The 23102-nt window shown below is 40.1% G+C and overlaps 2 protein-coding genes and 1 pseudogene across 2 annotated transcripts; all 3 read left to right on the forward strand.

Moving 5' to 3' along the window:
* The first annotated feature begins 1777 nt into the window (after nt 1–1777).
* On the forward strand, nt 1778–2725 carry LOC114839536 (olfactory receptor 11A1-like). The gene has a single exon (XM_029121197.1). The coding sequence runs from the start codon at nt 1778–1780 to the stop codon at nt 2723–2725; it is 948 nt and encodes a 315-aa protein (XP_028977030.1).
* Nucleotides 2726–9178: 6453 nt separating this feature from the next.
* Nucleotides 9179–10126, forward strand: LOC105010401 (olfactory receptor 11A1-like). The gene has a single exon (XM_010869733.1). It carries the CDS (start codon nt 9179–9181, stop codon nt 10124–10126), a length of 948 nt encoding a protein of 315 aa, XP_010868035.1.
* Nucleotides 10127–21695: 11569 nt separating this feature from the next.
* Nucleotides 21696–22621, forward strand: LOC105010380 (annotated as a pseudogene).
* The last annotated feature ends 481 nt before the right edge of the window (nt 22622–23102 follow it).

The following is a 23102-nucleotide window of genomic DNA, read 5'->3' on the forward strand; positions in this document are numbered from 1 at the left end:
ATGTATATGTGTGTGTGTGTCATAAAATGGGATAGACCCATGGACACTACAAGACCATACAAGGATGGAATGTGGGATACACATTTCTCATTGGAGGATGTATAGAATGTGTAGGGCTTGGCTATATAATCATTGGCCACCTCTTCTGGCCAAAACTGTGTTAATCTTTTAATTATTGGAGAGCATGTAACACCTAAAGAAGATCAACATTACTGCTACTGATGCTTTTAAAGAAGTCCACCACTGGATTTCTGGGGTTCATGGATCAAAAGGAGACAATTTCTAACAATAGATTGGCCAGACAGAAGTCGATCCTCAGATTCTCTAAGCTGATAAACCAAAATTAAACTCTTTGGCCTGAATGTCAAGTGTAACATCTGGAAGAAACCAGGCGCTGCTCCTCACCTGGCTAATAACGTTCCTATGGTAAAGCATTGCGGTGGCAGCATAATGCTGTGGGGGTGTTCTTCAGCAGCAGGGAATGGGAGATGAGTCAGGATTGAGGGAAAAATGAAAGGACACAAGCAAAAAAAAACAGATCCTTGAGAACTTGACCTCAGACTGGGGCAACTGTTCACCTTCCAACTTAGCAATGACCCAAAGCACACAGCCAAAGCAATGCAGGTGTGGCTTCCAGATAAGTCTGTGAATGTCCTTGAGTGGTCCAACCAGAGCTTGAATGTGAACATTGCGGAACATCTCTGGATAGACTGTACAGCAACGTTTCATGTCCAACCTGACAGAAGTTGAGAGGATCTGCAGAAACAAATTTGTTTCTGCACAAGTTTGTAGCGACATATCCAGAAAGACTTGAAACTGTATTTTATTATCTTTTACTAACTTCAAAGTTTTACTATAAAATATATGTAATACATGTATCACTAATACATTTTTTTTTATTATTATAATGTGGATCCTGTCAGTAGGATTGCAATCTAGAATGTCCTCTGGTTTAGGCTAAAGGAAGCACTTAAAATAAAAGAGCTAATCTCTGCTTGTTGCTGTTCACTGAGATTGGTGAAAAACATTTCAGAATTTGCCCCAGGTGATGCAGGGGAAGTGCTGGGGGTGGGAGGGCTGGGGGGGTTTGTGCAACCTGTACAGTCAGTAAACACTCTGCTGTATAATTCTCTCTTCCTTTAAAAGGTATAAAAGGTTGGTGATGTCTCTTTAGTTTAGAGCAAACAGAGAGGCAATCAACAGAACATACTGTCCAGCTGTTACAACAACTTACACAATGTTTTTGACCTAAATCCATTGTCTTTTTCATTTATTTTTGTACATTTTATTAAGACAGTAATGAATTGTGAAACAGTTTGAAAAGCGGACACTGGGAATGAACTGTTCTCTGGTGGGGAGTTCTACATGCAAGCTACTATTGCCACAACACAACTCTACATTTCCAGCATCTTGTTGGAGTGAAACACTGTGACTGGATTGTTTGTAAGTGTGATAGTATAACACAGACTGGTGAAGACTGGCTGAATCAATTATATTTGTTTTTAAAAATAAGATTAATATTTGAATACACCAGGGATCCAATATTTGTGCTTTTATGTAATGTTTGCTGCATTTTGTACTATTCTCCATTACATTCACAGGTTGCTGATTTTCATAACCACACTGAAAAGTACTATTTTTGGAATCGCAGTAAGTATTGATTATATAATAGCCTTTAAATTAATCAATGATATCAATCTAGAGGCTGAAAGTTTTACCTGAAAAAACTGTAGTGAACTACATCTACACATTTCAAATAGGTCCTATTAGGAGAATAATGAACTCATCCCAATTCAGTTCATTTATACTAACTGGATATAGCAACACTGGACAGTTGAATTACTTGTATTTCATTATAATAACTATGTTATATATATCTATATTGTTTTCCAACACATTGTTTGTTGTGGTTATTTGTTTGGAGAGAAAACTTCACAAACCCATGTATCTGTTTTTGTGTAGTTTGTTTGTAAATGACTTGTTTGGAAGCATTGCTTTGTTTCCTGCTCTCATGACTAATTTGATTTCAGATGACCATTCAGTTTCTACTGTGCACTGTTTTCTACAGATCTTTTGTATATATTCATATGCAAATATTGAATTTGTTAATGTAGCCGTTATGTCCTATGACAGGTACTTAGCTATATGTTATCCACTACAGTATACCATCCTTATGACACCCAAGAATGTGTGTGTTTTAGTCTTTCTCATATGGTTGTGTATGTTTGTACATATGTTTATAAATGTGTCTTTAACTGTTCGTTTGGAATTCTGTGGGAATGTTATAGACAAATTGTTTTGTGATAACTACCTTGTAGTGAAACTCGCCTGTTCAGCCTCTGATGCAGCAGTTAATAACATCTATGGCCTCTTAAGTTATTATTTTATAGTTGCGGTCGTGTTTTTTACAATTGTTTTCTGTTATACTGCGATTCTGACTATTTGTCTGAAATCTTCCATTGCGACCAGAAAGAAAGCTTTGAGCACCTGTACTCCTCATTTGGCCTCACTTCTCAACTTCTGTTTTGGTTGTTTCTTTACTGTGATCCAGAGTAGATTTGACAGGCCAATGAATAATGTTCCAATTGAAGTTAAGACTATATTATCAGTGTATTTTGTGATTTGCCAGCCACTTTTTAACCCTATTGTGTATGGAGTCAGGATGTCTAAACTTAGACAGGCTTGTAGAAATATAATACCTGTATATCTGCACCCGAAACCTTAAGATAAACATGAGTGTGACCATTGTCCTTATTGTTGTCATGGTGTTACTTGTATGTTAAAGGGACATTTTATGCTGTAGGATCACCCAGTTTTTTGGGTGACAATCCCTTCCGTAACTCATTTAGCTGTCTTAGTTGCTTGCATGAGCCATACTCATGTTAAAGCATGGACTTTTATATGTCCACACATGATACTCTCTGCACAATTGTGGGTTATCTACATATACTGAAATAAAAACACTTGTAAATGTACACGTGCATTAAGCGGTGTCCTTCCAATTGTAGCTATGTCATGTTTGGCCTGTGGGGACCTTTCATTGAACTCCCCGTATGGTTCTGTTTTTAATGGAAAATAAGAAAGACTTTCAAGAGAATCAAGGTAACTGAAAACAACTGCCAACTCACAACTGCTCTTGCCTATAATAATGTTGAATATAATTATGGAAAATATTGTGGTAATGTGTTTAAATTAAAAAAAAATTAAGCCTGATCTGCCTCATGACAGCCTGAAGACAAGAGGAAACACCTAAAATATCCATTGGTCTCTGGTGCATGAATCTGTCTGGGCTTCAGTGAGACAGATACAGTTGCTATTTTGTATTTAATATACACTGGTTTTATTATTAGTGATTTTGTTTTTTCTAACGATACTAAAGGACATGACTTATTTGTTAGGTCAGTAATGCTTCTAGCTGCCACCGACCAAATGCCCTTTTTTCAGCCAATCCTGGACTCTCGTCATGCCCATTACACACACCTGGACTCTTTTCCCCAATCAACCTGTGTATTTAGTTTCCTCTGTTTCCCTAGTCTTTGTCGAGTATTGTCAGTGTTTGCATGTGTTCCCTGTGTGTTTACTTGTTTCTCAGGTTTGAATATTTTCCGTGACCCTGACCCCCCAATATACAATACAAACCTACTCTGCTGCCCACCACGGACACCCTCCCACCTGGAGAACAAGCCCTCAGGGCGGGCAGGCCTTCGCAGATGTGCATTTGTGCTCATAAGTTTGCATACCCTGGCAGAGATTGTGACATTTTGGCAATGATTTTGAAAATATGACTGATCATGCAAAAAAAAAACATTTATTGTCACACAGTTGTTTGGCTCCTTTTTAAATCATAATGATAACAGAAATCACCCAAATGGCCCTGATCAAAAGTTTACATACCCTTGAATTTTTGGCCTTGTTACAGACACACAAGGTGACACACACAGGTGAAAATGGCAATTAAAGGTGAATTTCCCACATGTGGCTTTTTAAATTACGGTTAGTGTCTGTGTATATGGAGGACTAAATGTGCCATAATATGAAATAAATAAATAATTAAATACTTAAATATATAAATAAATACACATTACATTTGCATTGTGTACACTTGGACTGTGTGTTTTATGCTTGGAACACTGTGATTGGACACTTGAGAAGCAACCATTAGATGAGGCTGTCAATCATGTAGCACACGAACGAGTTTCAGTGCACCCTTGTCGTTATAGACACTTGGGTCGCTTTGAGAACTATTTACCCAAGAGAATTTATGTTGATAGCATGAGGCCTGTTTTCAGTTAGGCTACTTTCATTGTGGCAAGTGTGTAATCAGGTGGAGGACTGGTAAAGTGGGTGTGTCTTGTTTGTGCCAGGCTGCCAGCACCGATCAATAGCTCAATAGTAGGCGTAAGCCTTTACAAGGTATGATTTCACTGTAGCAATGTTCTTTAGTTGCCAATAGAATAAATAGGTGTTAAATATAGGGACTAGGTCCAGACAGGCTGGACAAAACAGATACAACTCAAGTCCTGTTTTCCGCTTCCCTGTTATAATCGGATTTAACAATCATAACAAAACGTTACTCCCAACACCCATTCAAAAACTGAATAGGCCTGAATGTATCAGGCAGACTAGCATATACATAAGCAATCTCACATGCCTAATCCAGAGTTGCCCTAAAGAGATACTGAAATCTCTGGGAGTTGGGCTACTGGTAGGTTGTGTTTGTTTCACAATTTATGCAGGGAACACAAGCATGCAGGGTTGCCAAAATAAGTTTTCGTAATTCGTTAACATCTATTGCTAGGTGGTCAGTATGGTCTCAATATCTTTCTCTAATTGTGTAACCTTCTAGAAACTATACACTCACCTAAAGGATTATTAGGAACACCTGTTCAATTTCTCATTAATGCAATTATCTAATCAACCAATCACATGGCAGTTGCTTCAATGCATTTAGGGGTGTGGTCCTGGTGAAGACAATCTCCTGAACTCCAAACTGAATGTCAGAATGGGAAAGAAAGGTCATCATCATCATCATCTTCTTCTGCTTATCTGGGGCCGGGTCGCGGGGGCAGCAGTCTAAGCAGGGATGCCCAGACTTCCCTCTCCCCAGAAACTTCCTCCAGCTCCAGCCGGGAGACATAGTCCCTCCAGCGTGTCCTAGGTCGTCCCCGGGGTCTCCTCCCGGTGGGACGGGACCGGAACACCTTCCCAGGAAGGCGTTCCGGAGGCATCCGAAAAAGATGTCCAAGCCACCTCAGCTGACCCCTCTCGATGTGGAGGAGCAGCGGCTCTACTCTGAGCTCCTCCCGGGTGACCAAGCTTCTCACCCAATCTCTAAGGGATCGCCCGGCCACCCTGCGGAGAAAGCTCATTTCGGCCGCCTGTATCCGGGATCTTGTCATTTCGGTCATGACCCAAAGCTCATGACCATAGGTGAGAGTAGGAACGTAGATTGACTGGTAAATCGAGAGCTTCGCCTTGCGGCTCAGCTCTTTCTTCACCACGACAGACCGATACATCAACCGCATTACTGCAGAAGCTGCACCGATCCATCTGTCAATCTCCCGTTCCATCCTTCCCTCACTCGTGAACAGGACCTCTAGATACTTAAACTCATCCACTTGAGGCAGGCACTCTCCACCAACCTGAAGTGGGCAAGCCACCCTTTTCCGACTGAGGACCATGGCCTCGGATTTGGAGGTACTGATTCTCATCCCCACCGCTTCACACGTGGGTGAAAACCACACTGTTCCTCCTGAATCCGAGGTTCTACTATCGGCCGTATTCTCCTCTCCAGTACCCTGGCATAGACTTTCCCGGGGAGGCTGACAAGTGTGATCCCCCTATAGTTGGAACACACCCTCCGGTCCCCCTTCTTAAAAAGAGGGACCACCACCCCGGTCTGCCATCCCAGAGGCACTGTCCCCGACTGCCACGCGATGTTGCACAGGCGTGTCAACCAAGACAGCCCCACAACATCCAGAGACTTGAGGTACTCAGGGCAGATCTCATCCACCCCCGGTGCCTTGCCACCGAGGACTTTCTTGACTACCTCTGTGACTTCAGCCCGGGTGATGGACGAGTCCACCTCTGAGCCCTCATCTTCTGCTTCCTCAAAGGAAGATGTGACAGCAGGATTGAGGAGATCCTCGAAGTATTCCTTCCACCGCCCGACGACATCCCCAGTTGAGGTCAACAGCTGCCCACCTCCACTGTAAACAGCGTTGGTAGGGCATTGTTTCCCTCTCCTGAGGCGCCGGACGGTTTACCAGAATCTCTTCGAGGCCAGCCAAACAGTCCTTCTCCATGGCCTCACCGAACTCCTCCCAGGCCCGATAGGACTCCTTCTTCAGCTTGACGGCGTCCCTTACTTCCGGTGTCCACCACCGGGTTTGGGGATTGCTGCCTCGACAGGCACCGGAGACCTTACGGCCACAGCTCAGAGCGGCAGCTTCGACAATGGCGGTGGAGAACATGGTCCACTCTGACTCAATATCTCCAGCCTCCCTCGGGATCCAGTCAAAGCTCTGCCGGAGGTGGGAGTTAAAGATCTCTCTGACAGGAGACTTGGCCAGATGTTCCCAGCAGACCCTTACAGTACGCTTGGGTTTGCCGAGTCTGTCCAGCTTCCTCCCACGCCACCGGATCCAACTCACCACCAGGTGGTGATCAGTTGACAGCTCTGCCCCTCTCTTCACCCGAGTGTCCAAGACATATGGCCGCAGGTCAGATGAAACGACAACAAAGTCGATCATCGACCTACGGCCTAGGGTGTCCTGGTGCAATGTGCACTGATGGACAACCTTATGCTTGAACATGGTGTTCGTTATGGACAAACTGTGACTAGCGCAGAAGTCCAATAACTGAACACCGCTCGGGTTCAGATCAGGGGGGCCGTTCCTCCCAATCACGCCCCTCCAGGTGTCACTATCGTTGCCCACGTGGGCATTGAAGTCCCCCCCCATTATGGTAAAGGCCCAAGAATACAGAAAGGATGTGACACAAATGTGGTTGAGCTGCACAAATCATGAAATGACTAAGAAAATGTATCATGGCCATTTCCACTGTCAGGGCAATAATCAAGAAGTTTAAAGCCAATGGAGATTTTAAAAATTGGCCTGGAAGAAGATATGGGTCTATATTGAGCCCCCACACAATGAGGAGGATGGTTTGAGTGAATTTCCAGGGATCATAGATGGAGAATTGCAGAATTTATTTGGGTCTCAGAAAGTCTCCAAAACTACAATCAGAATCAGGGCCGCCTCCAGGCATAAAAAACAAAAGCAGTCACTTAGGGCCCCTGACCGTCAGGGGGCCTCCAACTTCTAGGGAGCCCCGACTGATAGAAGAGAGGGGACCCCAACTGAAATTTTGCATAGGGCCCCCAAAAGGCTCGAGCCAGCACTGATCAGAAGCCACCTACAGTATATAAGCACAAGCTATTTGGGAAGGTTGCCATAAAAAAGCTTTTGTTGTCATCAAAAATCAAACTCAAGCACCTACCGGTCGTCTCAAGTTATTGGAGGTTTAAATGGGACTGGGTTTTATGGTCAGATTCTAAAAAAAATTGCTTTTTGTAAACAAACACTAAAGGTGGGTTTGGTGTAGACAGGAAGTTTAAAATGTAGAAAAATACCTTGTCATCCCAGTCCCCTGACCTACAACCCATGGAAAAACCTTGGGATGAGCTGGAGTGTCCACAAGCGTGGACCTCGGAATCTGAAGGATCTGGAGTGAGTCTGAAAAGTATGTGCAGGGATCCTTTGAATCCAAGAAATGCTCTCTCTACCTTTCCCAGTGTCCTGTTACACCTTAGGATGACTTTACCCTTGGACCACACCTCAGGATTGACTAGCCCAAAGGACTCATTGCTCATATCTGTCCCAGGCCAAATTCCTGGTTGTGTTGCAGCTCAAGTTGCTACCTGGTGATTTCCACTGTCACTGCCAACACCCCACCTGGTTGTTCCTGTCCTTTTCCACCTGGTAAGGCAGCTGATTAGGATTCTGTTCAAAGACTCTGGACACAGCCCAGATGCATTTATGACCTGCTTGTCAACTGAATATGCAAAACCTTTAATGTGACCTAAAAGGGGATGTAGTCTTATAATCTTCACTGGCATAGCCAGAAGAGGACTGGCCACTCCTCAGAGTCTGGCTCCTATCTAGGTTTCTTCCTAAGTTTCAACCCTACTAGGTCGTTTTTCCTAGCCATTGTGTATAAACTCTTGCGGTTGCTTCTTCTTTGGTGTTTCAGGCTGGATTTCAGTAAAAGTACCGCTAATGTAAAAAGGCTAATGAATGAAAACATACTGTCATTTCAAATTACCTATTTTAAATCTAGCAGAAATGCATTCCATCTCTGCTTGTAAGAATTGTTTCTTCAATACCAGGACAAAAACCCAGTGATATGTATCATCCCAGGTGACTCGGGCAGCATGGGGCCAACTGTTCTGTCTGTTGGGAACAACAAAACAGGTGACAAAAGATGTCATTTGAGGGAGGGCCCACTACACAGTAAGTGTGGAATACAACACAAGTAAAAAAACAAAAACACTGTATACTTCTTTATCTTCCTTTAAAAGGTATATAAGTTCTGTGATGTGGCATTAGTTCTGTGATGTGACATTAGTTCAGGGGTAACAGACCACTGACACAATATGCTGGAGGTCTACACAGATTAAATCCTGTTGTTAACCTAAATTCTCTTATCGACTTAAATCCTGTTTTAAATTTAAATCCTGTTTTCATATGCAACAGAATCATGTCTTATTATTGATATTACATTTTTTAACAGAAAAAAGGACATCAGTGTGAAGCGTGGAGAAAGGGATTGAAAGAGTCCTAATTGACGTTAGCCAGTTCTGCTGTTATACCATCCTGTTGGAGTTGCTCACTGTGATTTGAGTGTTTGTAAGTGTAGTATTACCACACAGAGTGGTAAAGCTGCTGCGACAGGGGGTCAATTGTAATTGTTATTGAAAGTCATAAAACTACTGATCTACAGCAGCGTTTTAAAGAATAATGTTGAGCTAATGTGTTGAGTATTACTAATCCATGACAGTTCTAAGAATGAAACAATTATGAGATGACAATCATAGATCAATCAATTTACCTGATATACAGAGCTGTCCTGTGAACTGAATATATATATAAATAGTTAAGGTATTATTACATAAATAATGAACGCAACACAATTCCACTCATTTATACTAGCTGGATATAGTGAAATTGGACAGTTGAAGTACTTGTATTTAATTATAATAACTTCGTTATACATCTCTATATTGTTTTCCAACACATTGTTTATTGTGGTTATATATATGGAGAGAAGCCTTCACAAACCCATGTATCTGTTTCTGTGTAGTTTGTTTGTAAATGACGTGTATGGCAGCACTGCTTTGTATCCTGCTCTCATGACTAATTTGGTTTCAGATGACCATTCCATTTCCACTGTGTACTGTTATCTGCAGATCTTTTGTATTTATACATATGGATGTATTGAATTTGGTAATTTAGCAGTTATGTCCTATGACAGGTACCTTGCTATATGTTATCCGCTAAAATATAACATCCTTATGACACCAAAGAAGGTGTGTATTTTAGTTTTTCTAATATGGTTGTGTATGTTTGTACATATGTTCATAAATGTGTATTTAACTGTTTGTTTGGAATTCTGTGGGAATGTAATAGAAAAAGTGTACTGTGACAACTACCTTGTAGTGAAACTAGCCTGTTCTGCTCCTGATATAACTGTCAAAAATGTCTATGGACTCTGTGGTCTTGTTTTGTTTTTGGCTGTCCCGTTATTTACAATTATTTTCTCATATATTAAGATTTTGACTATTTGTTTGAAATCTTCCACTGAGACTCGACAGAAAGCAGTCAGCACTTGTACTCCTCATCTGGCATCACTGCTGAACTTCTCTTTTGGCTGCCTAATAAATCTTCTCCAGAGTAGATTTGATAAGCCTTTGGAAACCTTTCCACCTGTACTTCAAACTATTATTTCAGTGTATTTCCTGATGTGTCAGCCCCTTTTTAATCCTATTGTGTATGGAGTTAGGATGTCTAAAATCAGACAGGCTTGTAGAAACATACTTCCTGTACATCTGCAACAGAAAACATAAGTAAAACATGAATGACACTTTTGGTCTTGATTTTGAAATGTTTTGACATCATGGTTTCATAAACATCTATAAGTGTTGTGACAGACCTATGCAAAATGTTCCAAATTTACTTCAAATTATTTTATCAGTTTATTTTGTGCTGTGGCAGACAGCACATATGGTGTATGGATTTAGGATGTCTAAAATCAGACAGGCTTGTATAAACATACCTGTAGGTCAAACCCACCAAAAAAGGGTAATCTTAGGCCATTCACTTGAAAGGGATGTGATACAAAATTGCCTTAAAGGCATAGAACCAATATAATATTATACATTTCATGGATAGGGTTCAAATAATCAGCGATGATTTAGTTTCTGGTAATGCTTTAAACAGTAGCAGGACAATGAAATTTAAGCCACAAAACCTAGCAACAATCAAAAGAAGCGTAAGAACAAATTAGGAAATCTGGGCATTTTTCTATTAACTCTGTGGTGTAGAATTGATAGACCAATTACAAATGTTGCAAAGAACATTCTTTAGAAAGGCTCTGGGTAGCTAAAAACATACTAATGTGAATTGGTTATATAGTGCATACCATAAATAGTAGGACAGTGACATACAACTCCAAAGAAGTTGGGACACTGTATAAAATGTAAAGAAAAAAAAAAGAATGCAATGTGCAAAACATTTTAACACTATATTCAACAGAAAAATTGTACAAAGACAACATATCAAGTGCTGAAACTGAGAAATATTATTGTTTCTTGAAAAAATATATGCCCACTTTGAATTTGATGCCAGCAAAATGTTTCAAAAAAGCTGAGACGGGGGAAAAGAAGACTGGAAAAGTTGTGTAATAAATCTCTGTATGTAGGGGAAAAGGCTGAAAACCAATATTGGATGGCTGTGATCTTTAGGCCGTCAGACAGCAATGCATTAAAAATAGATACATTTCTGTAGAGGAAATCACTGTATGAGCTAAGGAACACTTCTGAAAACAATTGTTTGTAAACACAGTATGTCACTGCATCCACAAATGCAAGTTTAAACTCGACCATGCAAAGAAGAAACCAACTATAAACAAGATCCAGAAACGCCACTGGGATCTCTGGGCATGAGCTCAATTAAGATGGACTGAGGCAAAGTGGAAAACTGTTCTAATGTCTGACAAATTAAAATGTGAAACTATTTTGGGAATCATGGACACCGCGGAGAGGAGCCATCAGTCTTGTTATCAGTGCACAGTTCAAAAGCCAGCATCAATTATGGTATGGGGGTGCATTAGTGCACATGTGTTACGAACCCTGTGGCTCTAGCAGTCAAGGGTGAATGGTACAGAGACCTGTAACATAAAAGTGGTGTAGTGTAAAAGAATAGTCAGAACAAGACAACCAAAGCTTCTGTCAAAAATTTTACATTTACTTTAAACACACGGTAAACGGATTAGGGAAAGCGGTTGAGCTGAACCCAAGGAATGAAACTATACAGTACTCACATGAAACAGGATAAAGTGAGATGTATGCACTAAATCTATGTGGTGAATGAATGAACAAAAGTGTCTGTCTGTCAAAAGATATGTATGTAAGGTTTGTGTCAATATAATCATGTAATAATGCGAAAGAGTCTCTCTGGGGGGAAATAACTGACTAAATTTTTAAACCAGGGGATGTGTGATGTGATTCGGTAATGGACAAAAGGAAGAGGTGGAACAATCAGGAGGAGTTTCCACTCATTGGTCCACCTTAGCAGTCAGGTGATGTACTGACGACTGTCATGTGGGACTTACCAACAACAACAATCAGGAACATAAAGGACACCTGTGATTAGGGCAGAAGGAGGGGAAAAAACACAAATGCACATACAGGTAACCTGCATGCGTAACAATATGGCTTGTGATTTGCACATCTGTAAAGGCACCATTAATCCTGAACAATATATACAGGTTTTGGAGCAACATATGCTGCCATCCAGAAAAAGTATTTTAAATGGAAGGCCTTGATGATTTCAGCAAGACAATGCCAAACCACATTCTGCATGTATTACAAAAGCATGCTTCTGTAGTAAAAGTAAACTATGTATGTACTATTCATAAGTGAGCTTCTCATAAATAGGCTGCAAGCAATCCTCATGTTGGAGACTCCAGTTTATGTTGTCAGTCCTTGGCCTGCTACAAGTTCCTTTCAATAAATTTAGATGGATTTGGTTATATCTGTCCAGACAACATGTCTCTGTACTCTTCAGAATTGATCCTTTTGCTGCCGTTGCCGTTTAAAATACTTTTTCTGGTTGTGAATTGGATAACCACAGCAGGCCAGTTCGAGAAAATAAATATGTATGCACTAATATACTGCTCTGGAAAAAATTAAGTGACCACTCCTAATTTGTATGTATGTATGGCAGCCATTCCATTCCAGTATCTGTTAAATTCCAACACAGACACACCTAATTTTACTTAATGAGGTACTAATTAGGTAAGTACCTGAACCAAATCTAATTTAATGAGACAAAGTATAAAGACCACTGCTGTGGTCATCACTATCCTCTTGCAATAGGACCAGATGGATGGTAAAAACTGTGCAAGTATTACCTCAAAGGAAATTTGAATAAATAAAATAATTATTCAGCATGACAAAATTGTTGGAAAGAAAAGCTTTCAGTGAGGAACAGGAGGGTTCAATTCTGGCTTTATTGGCAGAGGGATAAGGTGAGCGTCAGGGTTGCTTCCATACTGAAAATTTCAAAGACGGGAGTTCATACGAAAAAGGTCAAGCAACAGACATTAGGAACAACAAAGCTACAGACTGGCAGAGGGCAAAAAAACAACTGTCCACTGACCAAGATGACCGTCAAATCATTTGAATGTCACTCAACAACTGTAACATGACATTAAGTGACCTACAAAAAGAATGTCATTCAGCAGTTGGGGTGAAGTGCATAGCGAGGACGGTTCGAAACAGGCTCCTAGGGGCAGGGCAGAAATTCTGCAAAACTTGAAAAAAGCCCTTCATCAATGAGAAGCAACGAAGAGCCAGGCTGAAATTTGCAAAACACCATAAGGATTGGACCGTAGAGGAATGGAGTAAGGTCATCATCACTGACGAGTCACATTTTCAGCTATGCCCAACACCAGGTCACCTAATGGTTAGACTGAGACCTGGAGAGGCCTACAAGCCACATTGTCTCACACCCACTGTGAAATTTGCTGGATGATCGTGATGATCTGGGGATGCTTCAGCAGGGCTGGAATTGGGCAGATTTGTCTTTGTGAAGGACTCAAGACAAGTACAAGGTTATCCTGGAAGAAAACCTGCTTCCTTCTGCTCTGACCTGCTTCCTTTTCCAGCAGGACAATGCTCCATGCCACACAGCCAGATCAATCAAGGTGTGGATGGAAGACCAATTAGATCAAGACCCTGTCATGGCCAGCCCAATCTCCAGACCTGAACACCATTGATAACCTCTGGAATTTGATCAAGAGGAAGATGGATGGTCACAAGCCATCAGACAAAGCCGAACTACTTGAACATTTGTGCTGTAAGCAGAGCTGTAAACTTGATATAAAATCAACAATTACTTAATGATCATGTGTCCCCCAGACCAATTCAGTCAGAAAAATTTACTAAAATTTCATTTTCTTCAGATTGCCCTCAACATATCAGACTAATCATAACAAAAGCTTAATTCATATTTAATCATCTTTACCATTTTTCAACCCAAAACTTTCATGTGACTTGGTTGAATACTGTAACGAAGTTGAAGAGACACATTGGCTTCCATATGTACTTTCAAATCAAAGTCCTTCCAAGATTTACATCTCATTGAAAGCAACAATGTAATAAGGACATCAGATATATATAGAATAATCTGGGTTTTATTACCACATCTCACATCTCACCACATAAAGGACATCTAATTCAACAGCTAAACAGAATCATGAAAACTGAACATTCTCCAAGCACATGTTGACCAGAACAGCTGTAATTACAGCAGTAACAGCATGGCCATCTTTGTGTGTGTGTGTGTGTGTGTATGTCGAGTAGTTGAGCTGTTTGTGAACTAAATGCAACAAACGGTAGATGTACTGTGTTTATCATGAGAGTTTGGCCCACATCACCTCTCAACCTCTACATGGCAGGATGGAACTCGTTGTGGGGGTGGAATCATCTCAAGGATTTCACCAAACTGTTACCAATTGAGGTCATCCTGAGAAGTCCAGAAAAATCGGTTTGGTCCGTTATCATGCACACAGTTGTTTCGTCCGTGCTGGGCATGATGCTTGGATAAAGGTCATCATCAAAAGGTCATCATCATATTTAAATAAACACCATTGCACAAGAATATCTGGAGATCCCCACTGGATATCCTCCACTGGCAGTGGGTTTTCCTCATTAGCTGTCTGTTGTTCAGGAGGCAGAACCTACTGACTGAAACATGCATGTACAGTTCCGGTCCTTCTTTGTTCTTTCTTTGTTCAAGGCTAATTTAAGGTCTCATATAACCAACGTTTTGGTTACCAGTAAAGTTCAGAGTTGATTTTAAAATGATACTCATCACTTTTAAAAGGCATGACATGATCTGGCACCTGATTACATTAGTGACATGCTAAACACATACGCCTCTCAGACCAGCTGAAAAAGGACTTCTGGCTGTCCCGGGGTACAGACTGAAAATGAAAGGGAACTGGTGCAATATGGGCAACCTAGACTGTAACAGCCTACCACAGAATGTCGGAGATGCTACGTCAATGTATTATTGTAAATCTTATGTAAAAACACATTTTTATGAAGATGGCTTTTATGAATATTTTATCATAGTGATTTTATATTATGTCTATTCTTTATACTTCCTTTATTTCAATAATACATTTATATATATACAGTGGGGAGAACAAGTATACTTGATACTTGATGTTTTCCTACTTACAAAGTATGTAGAGGTCTGTAATAGGTACACTTCAACTGTGAGAAACAGATTATAAAACAAAAATCCAGAAAATCATATTGTAGGATTTTTAAATAATTAATATTTTATTGCATGACATAAGTATTTGATCACCTACCAACCAGTAAGAATTCCGGCTTTCACAGACCTGTTAGTTTTTCTTTAAGAAGCTCTCCTGTTCCCCACTCATTACCTGTATTAACTGCACCTGTTTGAACTCGTTACCTGTATAAAAGACACAATGGCCAAGACTACGAGGCTGTGTAAGGACATCAGGGATAAAATTGTAGACCTGCACAAGGCTGAGATGGGCTACAGGACAATAGGCAAGCAGCTTGGTGAGAAGGCAACAACTGTTGGTGCAATTATTAGAAAATGGAAGAAGTTCAAGATGACGGTCAATCTCCCTCGGTCTGGGGCTCCATGCCAGATCTCACCTCGTGGGGCATCAATGATTTTGATGAAGGTGAGGGATCAGCCCAGAACTACACGGCAGGACCTGGTCAAAGACCTGAAGAGAGCTGGGACCACAGTCTCAAAGAAAACCATTAGTAACACACTACACGTCATGGATTAAAACCCTGCAGTACACGCAAGGTCCCCCTGCTCAAGCCAGCGCATGTCCAGGCCCGTCTGAAGTTTGCCAATGACCATCGGGATGATCCAGAGGAGAAATAGGAGAAGGTCATGTGGTCTGATGAGACAAAAATATAGTTTTTTGGTCTAAATTCCACTCGCCGTGTTTGGAGGAAGAAGAAGGATTAGTACAACCCCAAGAACACCATCCCAACCGTGAAGCATGGAGGTGGAAACATAATTCTTTGGGGATGCTTTTCTGCAAAGGGGACAGGACGACGAATGGGGCCATGTATCGCAATATCCTGGCCAACAACTTCCTTCCCTCAGTAAGAGCATTGAAGATGGGCCGTGGCTGGGTCTTCCAGCATGACAACGACCCGAAACACCCAGCCAGGGCAAGGAGTGGCTCCGTAAGAAGCATCTCAAGGTCCTGGAGTGGCCTAGCCAGTCTCCAGACCTGAACCCAATAGAAAATCTTTGGAGGGAGCTGAAAGTCCATATTGCCCAGCGACAACCCCGAAAACTGAAGGATCTGGAAAAGGTCTATATGGAGGAGTGGGCCAAAATCCCTGCTGCAGTGTGTGCAAACCTGGTCAAGAACTACAGAAAACGTATGATCTCTGTAATTGCAAACAAAGGTTTCTGTACCAAATATTAAGTTCTGCTTTTTTGTCATGCTATGATAAAAATTACAGACTTCTACATGCTTTGTAAGTAGGAAAACCTGCAAAATTGGCAGTGCATCAAATACTTGTTCTCCCCACTGTATATCTCTATAGCATCTACCAACACATTGCTTTTTGTAGTTATAAGTATGGAGAGAATCCTTCACAAACCCATGTATCTATTTCTGTGTAGTTTGTTTGTAAATGACTTGTATGGAAGCTCTGCTTTGTATCCTGCTCTCATGACTAATTTGGTTTCAGATGACCATTCAGTTTCTAACGTGTACTGTTATCTACAGATCTTTTGTATTTATTCATATCGATTTACTGAATTCAGTAATTTAGCAGTCATGTCCTATGACATTTACCTTGCTATATGTTATCCACTCTCGTATAATGTCCTGATGACAGAAGATGTGTATTTCTGTGTGTAATATGGTTGTTGATTTTCATACAAAACATCATACTTTTGTTATTAACTATTAATTTAAACTTCTGTGGTATCGTAATAGAAAAAGTGTACTGTGACAACTACCTTGTAGTAAAACTTGCCTGTTCAACTTCTAACATTGCTATAATTTATGCTGATAGTGTGCACTTTGACCTATCTGTCTTTGTAAATGAGGAATTAACCTTGATTCTATGTTACTTCACTACCTATTTAAATATTTCTTGATTATTTAGTTTATTCATTCAGATGGCCTATTTGTCATATACATATATTTGTCATATACATCGCTCTAGAAAAAATTAAGAGAGCACTGCACTTTTTTCTTTCCTTTCTAAAAATGTTGAGGAAGGTTTTGAGTTTTTTTCGGAGCTGTATATCTCGTATGACATGTACAGTATGTGCCTTATGTAATGTTATTTTGTGTCATTTGAATGCTATTTCTTGCTGCTGTTCTATTTACACAATTGTCTCTTTGTACCTGTGTCTTAGAACAAATGTAATGTATTGGGTGTTGAAGCATGGCAGATGATTTATACAGACACCACCAGGTGGCACTATGGAAGGCATAGACTGGAATGTGCGCAGTGATAACATAGTGGGTTCAGAGGTTGTTAAAATCCCTCCTGATCCTCAAACATCCCTGGATTTGAATGTTGGTTATACCAATGATTTAGTCTCAGAACTGGATCTCCTGGCTTCTTCCTCTGCCTCTACATGCCTCCTGGACCTTGCAGCTTCAACTCTCCAGAGTACTGCTATCTTCTGTATCACCAACCGATTGAGGGCTGGATAAAAATCCATTATGCTGTTCCAACATAATGTGACTCAGTAGCATTACTGTGCACAGACTGAGGGGCATGTGCTGAATCTGAAAAAGTGGGTGGAGTTGTCGTGTCACATGGACAGAGAGAGTGGCGTGCAAAAAAGAAAAACGGAGGACGCATGCCCATCGGAGTGAGTGAGTGACGCGCGTAAAAGACATGGCCGAGGCATGCTCGTCGGTGTGCACGACGCACGTCACCAAGGCAGACGGGCACATGAAAGGGCACTAGATAGCAAAGGGGCATGTGCTCTGCACAGGTTGAGCCTTACCTGTGCACGTGCCTGCTCAGTAGTGTGTATGGCTCCCACCTGCAAGTATGCAGTCCTGACAACGTCTGTCAATGCTCCTGTTTAGACAATGGATAGTGTCCTGGGGGATCTCCGGCCTGACCTGGATCAGGGCATCAGTGAGCTCCTGGACAGTCTATGGTGCTCCTTGGTGGCGTAGAATGCACTGATACATAACGTCCCAGAGGTTCTCAATTGTATTCATGGCTGGGGAACGTGAGGGCCAGTCAATGGCATCAATGCCTTTGTGATCCAAGAACTGCCTACACACTCTGGCCACATGAGGCGGGGCATTGTTCTGAACTAAGAAGAATCCAGGGCCCACTGCACCAGCGTAAGTTCTGACGATGGGTCTGAGGATTTCATCCTGGTACCTAACAGCCTTCAGGGTACTGTAGGCTAGCATGTGGAGGTCTCTGCGACCCTCTGGGGATATTCCTCCCCAGACCATCAATGACCCACCGCCAAACTGTTCATGCAGGATGATGATGTAGGCACCATAACGTTCACAATGGCGTCTCCAGACTCTTACACGTCTGTCACGTGTGCTCAGGGTGAACCTGCTCTCATCTGTGAAGAGAACAGGGTTCCAGTGGTCCTCATGCTACCAGTAGTGACAGGGACAGGTTAAGGAGAGAGTAACTGTCTGTGGCCACCACCTGTAAAAACAGGTGACACTGATACACAATCGCTTATGCTTCCTAACTGGATGGATTGTTATCCCTGTTTAATTGACTTGATGTTATACTGGGATGATTACTTTCCCTTAGGGTTCCCCACATTTTTTGAGCAGTGTAGTATGAATCATATTGGTCTTAAAATCCATAAAAAGTTGTGATTTCAGCCATTACACCATTGATTTTTTTCCATAGTAGGCTTACATGATCTCACTGTTTTGATAATTGTGTAAACATATTAAACACAAGGTGACTTTTATCCAGACCTCTTACTAGATTTTACCAAAACATGACGAAAACCTAATTAGTTGCTAATGTGGCTTACAAAACTACACTCAATGACGATGTCACCACCAAGTGCAGCATTGTAGTAGCTCGAAAAACTCCAAATATCTCTCCAAGTAAAATCATACATAATATATTCTGCATGTAAAGATATAATAGAATTGCTTAGCTTTTTCTTCCAAATAAGCCTTTGTAGTTTCTTGCAACCTAGCATGCTATCATGTTTGGAGTTTTGAAAAAAAAGTACAATAACCGCAAACCCTACCCTGTTATGTTAAGTAGCATCTCATTACATTAATGAGTCTTACAGCAAACATGCCAAATAGGAAGTGTCTCATGCTGGACTAGTTGTAGCCAGCTAATAATTAGCATGTTTTTAATTAGCATCATTGCCTGGTGTGCTACACTGTAAACCCAAATAAGTTAGCAGAACTCAAAAATGTTAAGGCAACTGTAAAGTTTATTCACTTAAAAGTAATTTGTGTGTGGAACTTACATTTTTGCAGTTACTTTTACATGTACCTTTTGATTACAAATTAATTGAATTGCTAAAAGAGTCAACTGAAATGTTTTCAGTTACTGAAACTCAAAATGGTAATTCTTCTCACTTCTCAGTTACAGAATAGATTTTAAAGTGGTGCTTTTAGTGTATAAATCACTGAATGGTTTAGGCCCCGAATACATTTCCGATATGTTTGAAGAATATAAACCGAGCAGGGCTTTTAGCTCCATGAACTCAGATCAGCTAGTAGAGCCCAGAGTCCAAACTAAACATGGTCAAGCGGCGTTTAGCAGTTATGCTGTACACAACTGGAATAAACTACCAGAAGATCTTAGATGCCCCAAACGTATCCATTTTTAAATCCAGGATAAAAACACTTCAGTTTTCATGTGCCTATGACTGAGAGCTTAAACTTAACCGCACTGTTTAGCCTTACAGCTTTTATAGCTATGTTTTTATCACGTTTTTATTCTATTTCTATTTTCTTATTCTATGTTTAATTATTATGCTGTTATTTTATGATGTCTTTTATATTTCTCTCATTCTTTGATTTCTTCTGTTATTAAATTTCAATGTTGCTATGTTTTACCAATCGCAATTTCTGGTGCTATCAGAGGAATAAACTGTGTAAATGTAACAATCTGCAGATGACGGATAATGCAAGTTCTTCTGTTGCTGTTTACATCGATTAAGGGTATTTTCTCACAAAAGGTTTGACGAGTTTACCCAAGCACTGGACCGCAAGGATTGAGATACCGGGGTGGTTCAGTAAAGAGTGTTAATGTTAACTGTAATTCACTGATGATCAATATAAAATGCATGTACAGACATGGCATAAATGTCCCCCTGGAGAGAGCCAAGTAAGACATTGATGCAAAGATTGACTCACAAAGGAACTGACGGGTTCATCCTAGCATTGGAATGTGAGGATAATTGTAACAATCTGACTGTTTAAATTCTATAAATAAATAAAAATGTGTATAGTAAAGCACATTGAATTGCTTCTATGTATGAATTGTGCTATATAAATAAACTTGCTTGCTTATTAGATGAAATTAAGTCAATATAGCAAAACAAAATATTAAGTAAAGTAACTGAGTATTTAATGTTGGAAAAACTCAATGTGTATGTGTCCATCATACTTGTAATGTAATTTAAAGGAAATGTAATAATTTAAGTAAAACAGCCCTGAAAAAATTAAGAGACCACTGAAAATTTTTCTTTCATTTCCAAAGAAGTCAAAAAGGAATGTTTTGAGTGAGGAACAGAAGGGTTAAAATGAAGACACCACTGCAAAATGAACACTTCTGTTCCTCACTCAAAACTTTTCTTTTAAACTCTTTTGGAAAGGAAAGAAAAAGGTGCAGTGATCTCTTAATTTTTTTCTGGAGCTGTATAAAACTAAAAGGCTATGATTTAAATAACTCACAACCTTTTGGTTCAAAAGTTGAAAGTTTTGTGGTAACTGATTGCCTCAAACAAAATGAGTACCACTCACTTACACTGTACAACTCCATAAGCTCCCAGAATTAAAACAAATAAATAAAATTAAACAGGGTTTCAAATTTGAGTTGTATTTGCTTAAAGGAATTAAGCATGATATCATTTCCCAATATGCATTGCCCTTTCAAGTGATCTCTGAGGTCCCAGATGATTCAGGCAGCATGGGGCCAACTGTACAGTCAGTCTGGAACAACAACACAACAGTGATGTATAATTATTTATATTCCTTTGAAAGGTATAAAAGTTCAGTGATGTGAAATTAGAGTAGTGGGGAACAGATCAATGACATTGAAGATACCGTAGGCCTACACAGACCTACATACTGTTTTTGACATACACCTGTTTTAGACAAGAATCCTGTTATTTTTTAAACGCTTGATCACCAGAGCTACCACAAACATCACTTCACTACTAGCATAGCATTGGAGTCACACACTGTGTTTGGGGTGTTTATACATGTAGTCTTTATAAGTGTTGAACTAAAACTGGTAGAAGAGGGTGAGTTTAATGTAATTCTTACTGAAAATGTGAATATTGTTAAACTGTATGAAGGATCTATTATGTTTAATTTTATATAATATCTGCTGTATGTTCTGTTTGTGTTGTTCTGCAACAGTAAATAATGCTTTCTCATGAATATACTGTAGCTACGACAGTGATGAATTTGAAGACAAATTCTGTGATGAGTAATTATATAAATATATATAAATGAAGCGGAGATGTCAGTCATAGAGGCTGATTAGTGTACCTCATAAACACTGCTCTCTGGTAAACTAAATATTGCGTAAAAAGTATATACAGTATGGTGCAAAAGTCTTAGGCACCTGAAAATCGAAACTGAAGTATTTTATTTGTGTGTTTTTTGTCACATACAGGATGAACTCAACACAATTTCACTCATTTATACTTGCTGGATATAGTGATATTGGACGGTTAAAGTATTTTTATTTATTCATAATAACTGCATTATATATCTCTATATTGTTTGCCAACACATTGCTTATTGTGGTTATATGTACAGAGAGAAGCCTTCACAAACCCATGTATCTGTTTCTGTGTAGTTTGTTTGTAAATGACTTGTATGGAAGCACTGCTTTGTTTCCTGCTCTCATGACTAATTTGGTTTCAGATGACCATTCAGTTTCCACTGTGTACTGTTATCTACAGATCTTTTGTGTATATATACGTATGGATCAATTGAATTAAGCAATTTAGCTGTAATGTCCTATGACAGGTACCTTGCTATATGTTATCCACTACAGTATAATGTTCTTATGGCACCCAAGAAGGTGTGTATATTAGTTTGTGTAACATGGTTATTTACTTTCGTTAATGACATCATACATCTGTCTCTAACTCTTCGTTTGCAACTGTGTGGAAATGTTATCGAAAAGCTGTACTGTGACAACTACCTTGTAGTAAAACTAGCCTGTTCAACTTCAGACATGACAGTTAATAACATCTTTGGACTTTGCGGTTTTGTTGTGTTGTTTGCTGTCCCTTTATTTACAATTTGTCTCTCCTATATTAAGATTCTGACTATTTGTTTGAAGTCTTCTACTGAGAACCGACAGAAAGCTTTCAACACCTGTACTCCTCATCTGGCATCACTGCTTAACTTCTCTTTTGGCTGTTTCTTAATTTTGATCCAGAGTAGAATTGATAGACCAAGGCAAAATGTTCCAGCTGTACTTCACACTGTTCTATCAGTGTATTTCCTGATGTGCCAGCCACTTTTCAATCCAATTGTGTATGGAGTTAGGATGGATAAAATTAGACAGGCTTGTAAAAACATACTATAAGCCTAAAAACCCTAAATACATTACAATATTGAGATTTTTAACTGAATGTGATTGGTTCCACTAATAACCTAATTGTCAGGTCCTGGCTGGGGGCCTCCGGGCATCTCTAAGCTTCTGGGGGTCACAGCCAGGGCCTGCCTGCAGTTGTGCATCTAGGCATCTCTGCGCTGATGTTTTTGATTGTCCCCAATTAGGGGCAGCTGCCCCTTGTTGCCACTAATTGGGGACCCTATTTAAGTTACTCTGGTTTGCCTTCTGTTTTGTGGTTCATTTTATGCCATTTTGCTTCAGTTCACATTTGTGGCGCTTTAATATTATGTACTCAGTTGATAGTGAGTTGTAGAAAAAATAAAGGAAGTTTCCATATTCGCTCTGCTCCATGCCTACTGCCTTCCTTGAAACGTGACAGTAATGCCATAGCACTTTCACTATAATCTTAACTTGTCTTATTTTATTGATTTATGGATTACTTTGGTGAGCT

This window comes from Esox lucius, chromosome 7 (genome assembly GCF_011004845.1).
Source record: "Esox lucius isolate fEsoLuc1 chromosome 7, fEsoLuc1.pri, whole genome shotgun sequence".
In the NCBI taxonomy this organism is placed as follows: Eukaryota; Metazoa; Chordata; class Actinopteri; order Esociformes; family Esocidae; genus Esox; species Esox lucius.

Bases quoted from the DNA above. Each gene is read 5' to 3' on its own strand.
- LOC114839536 (XM_029121197.1), top strand. From the start codon at position 1,778: ATGAACTCATCCCAATTCAGTTCATTTATACTAACTGGATATAGCAAC.
- LOC105010401 (XM_010869733.1), top strand. From the start codon at position 9,179: ATGAACGCAACACAATTCCACTCATTTATACTAGCTGGATATAGTGAA.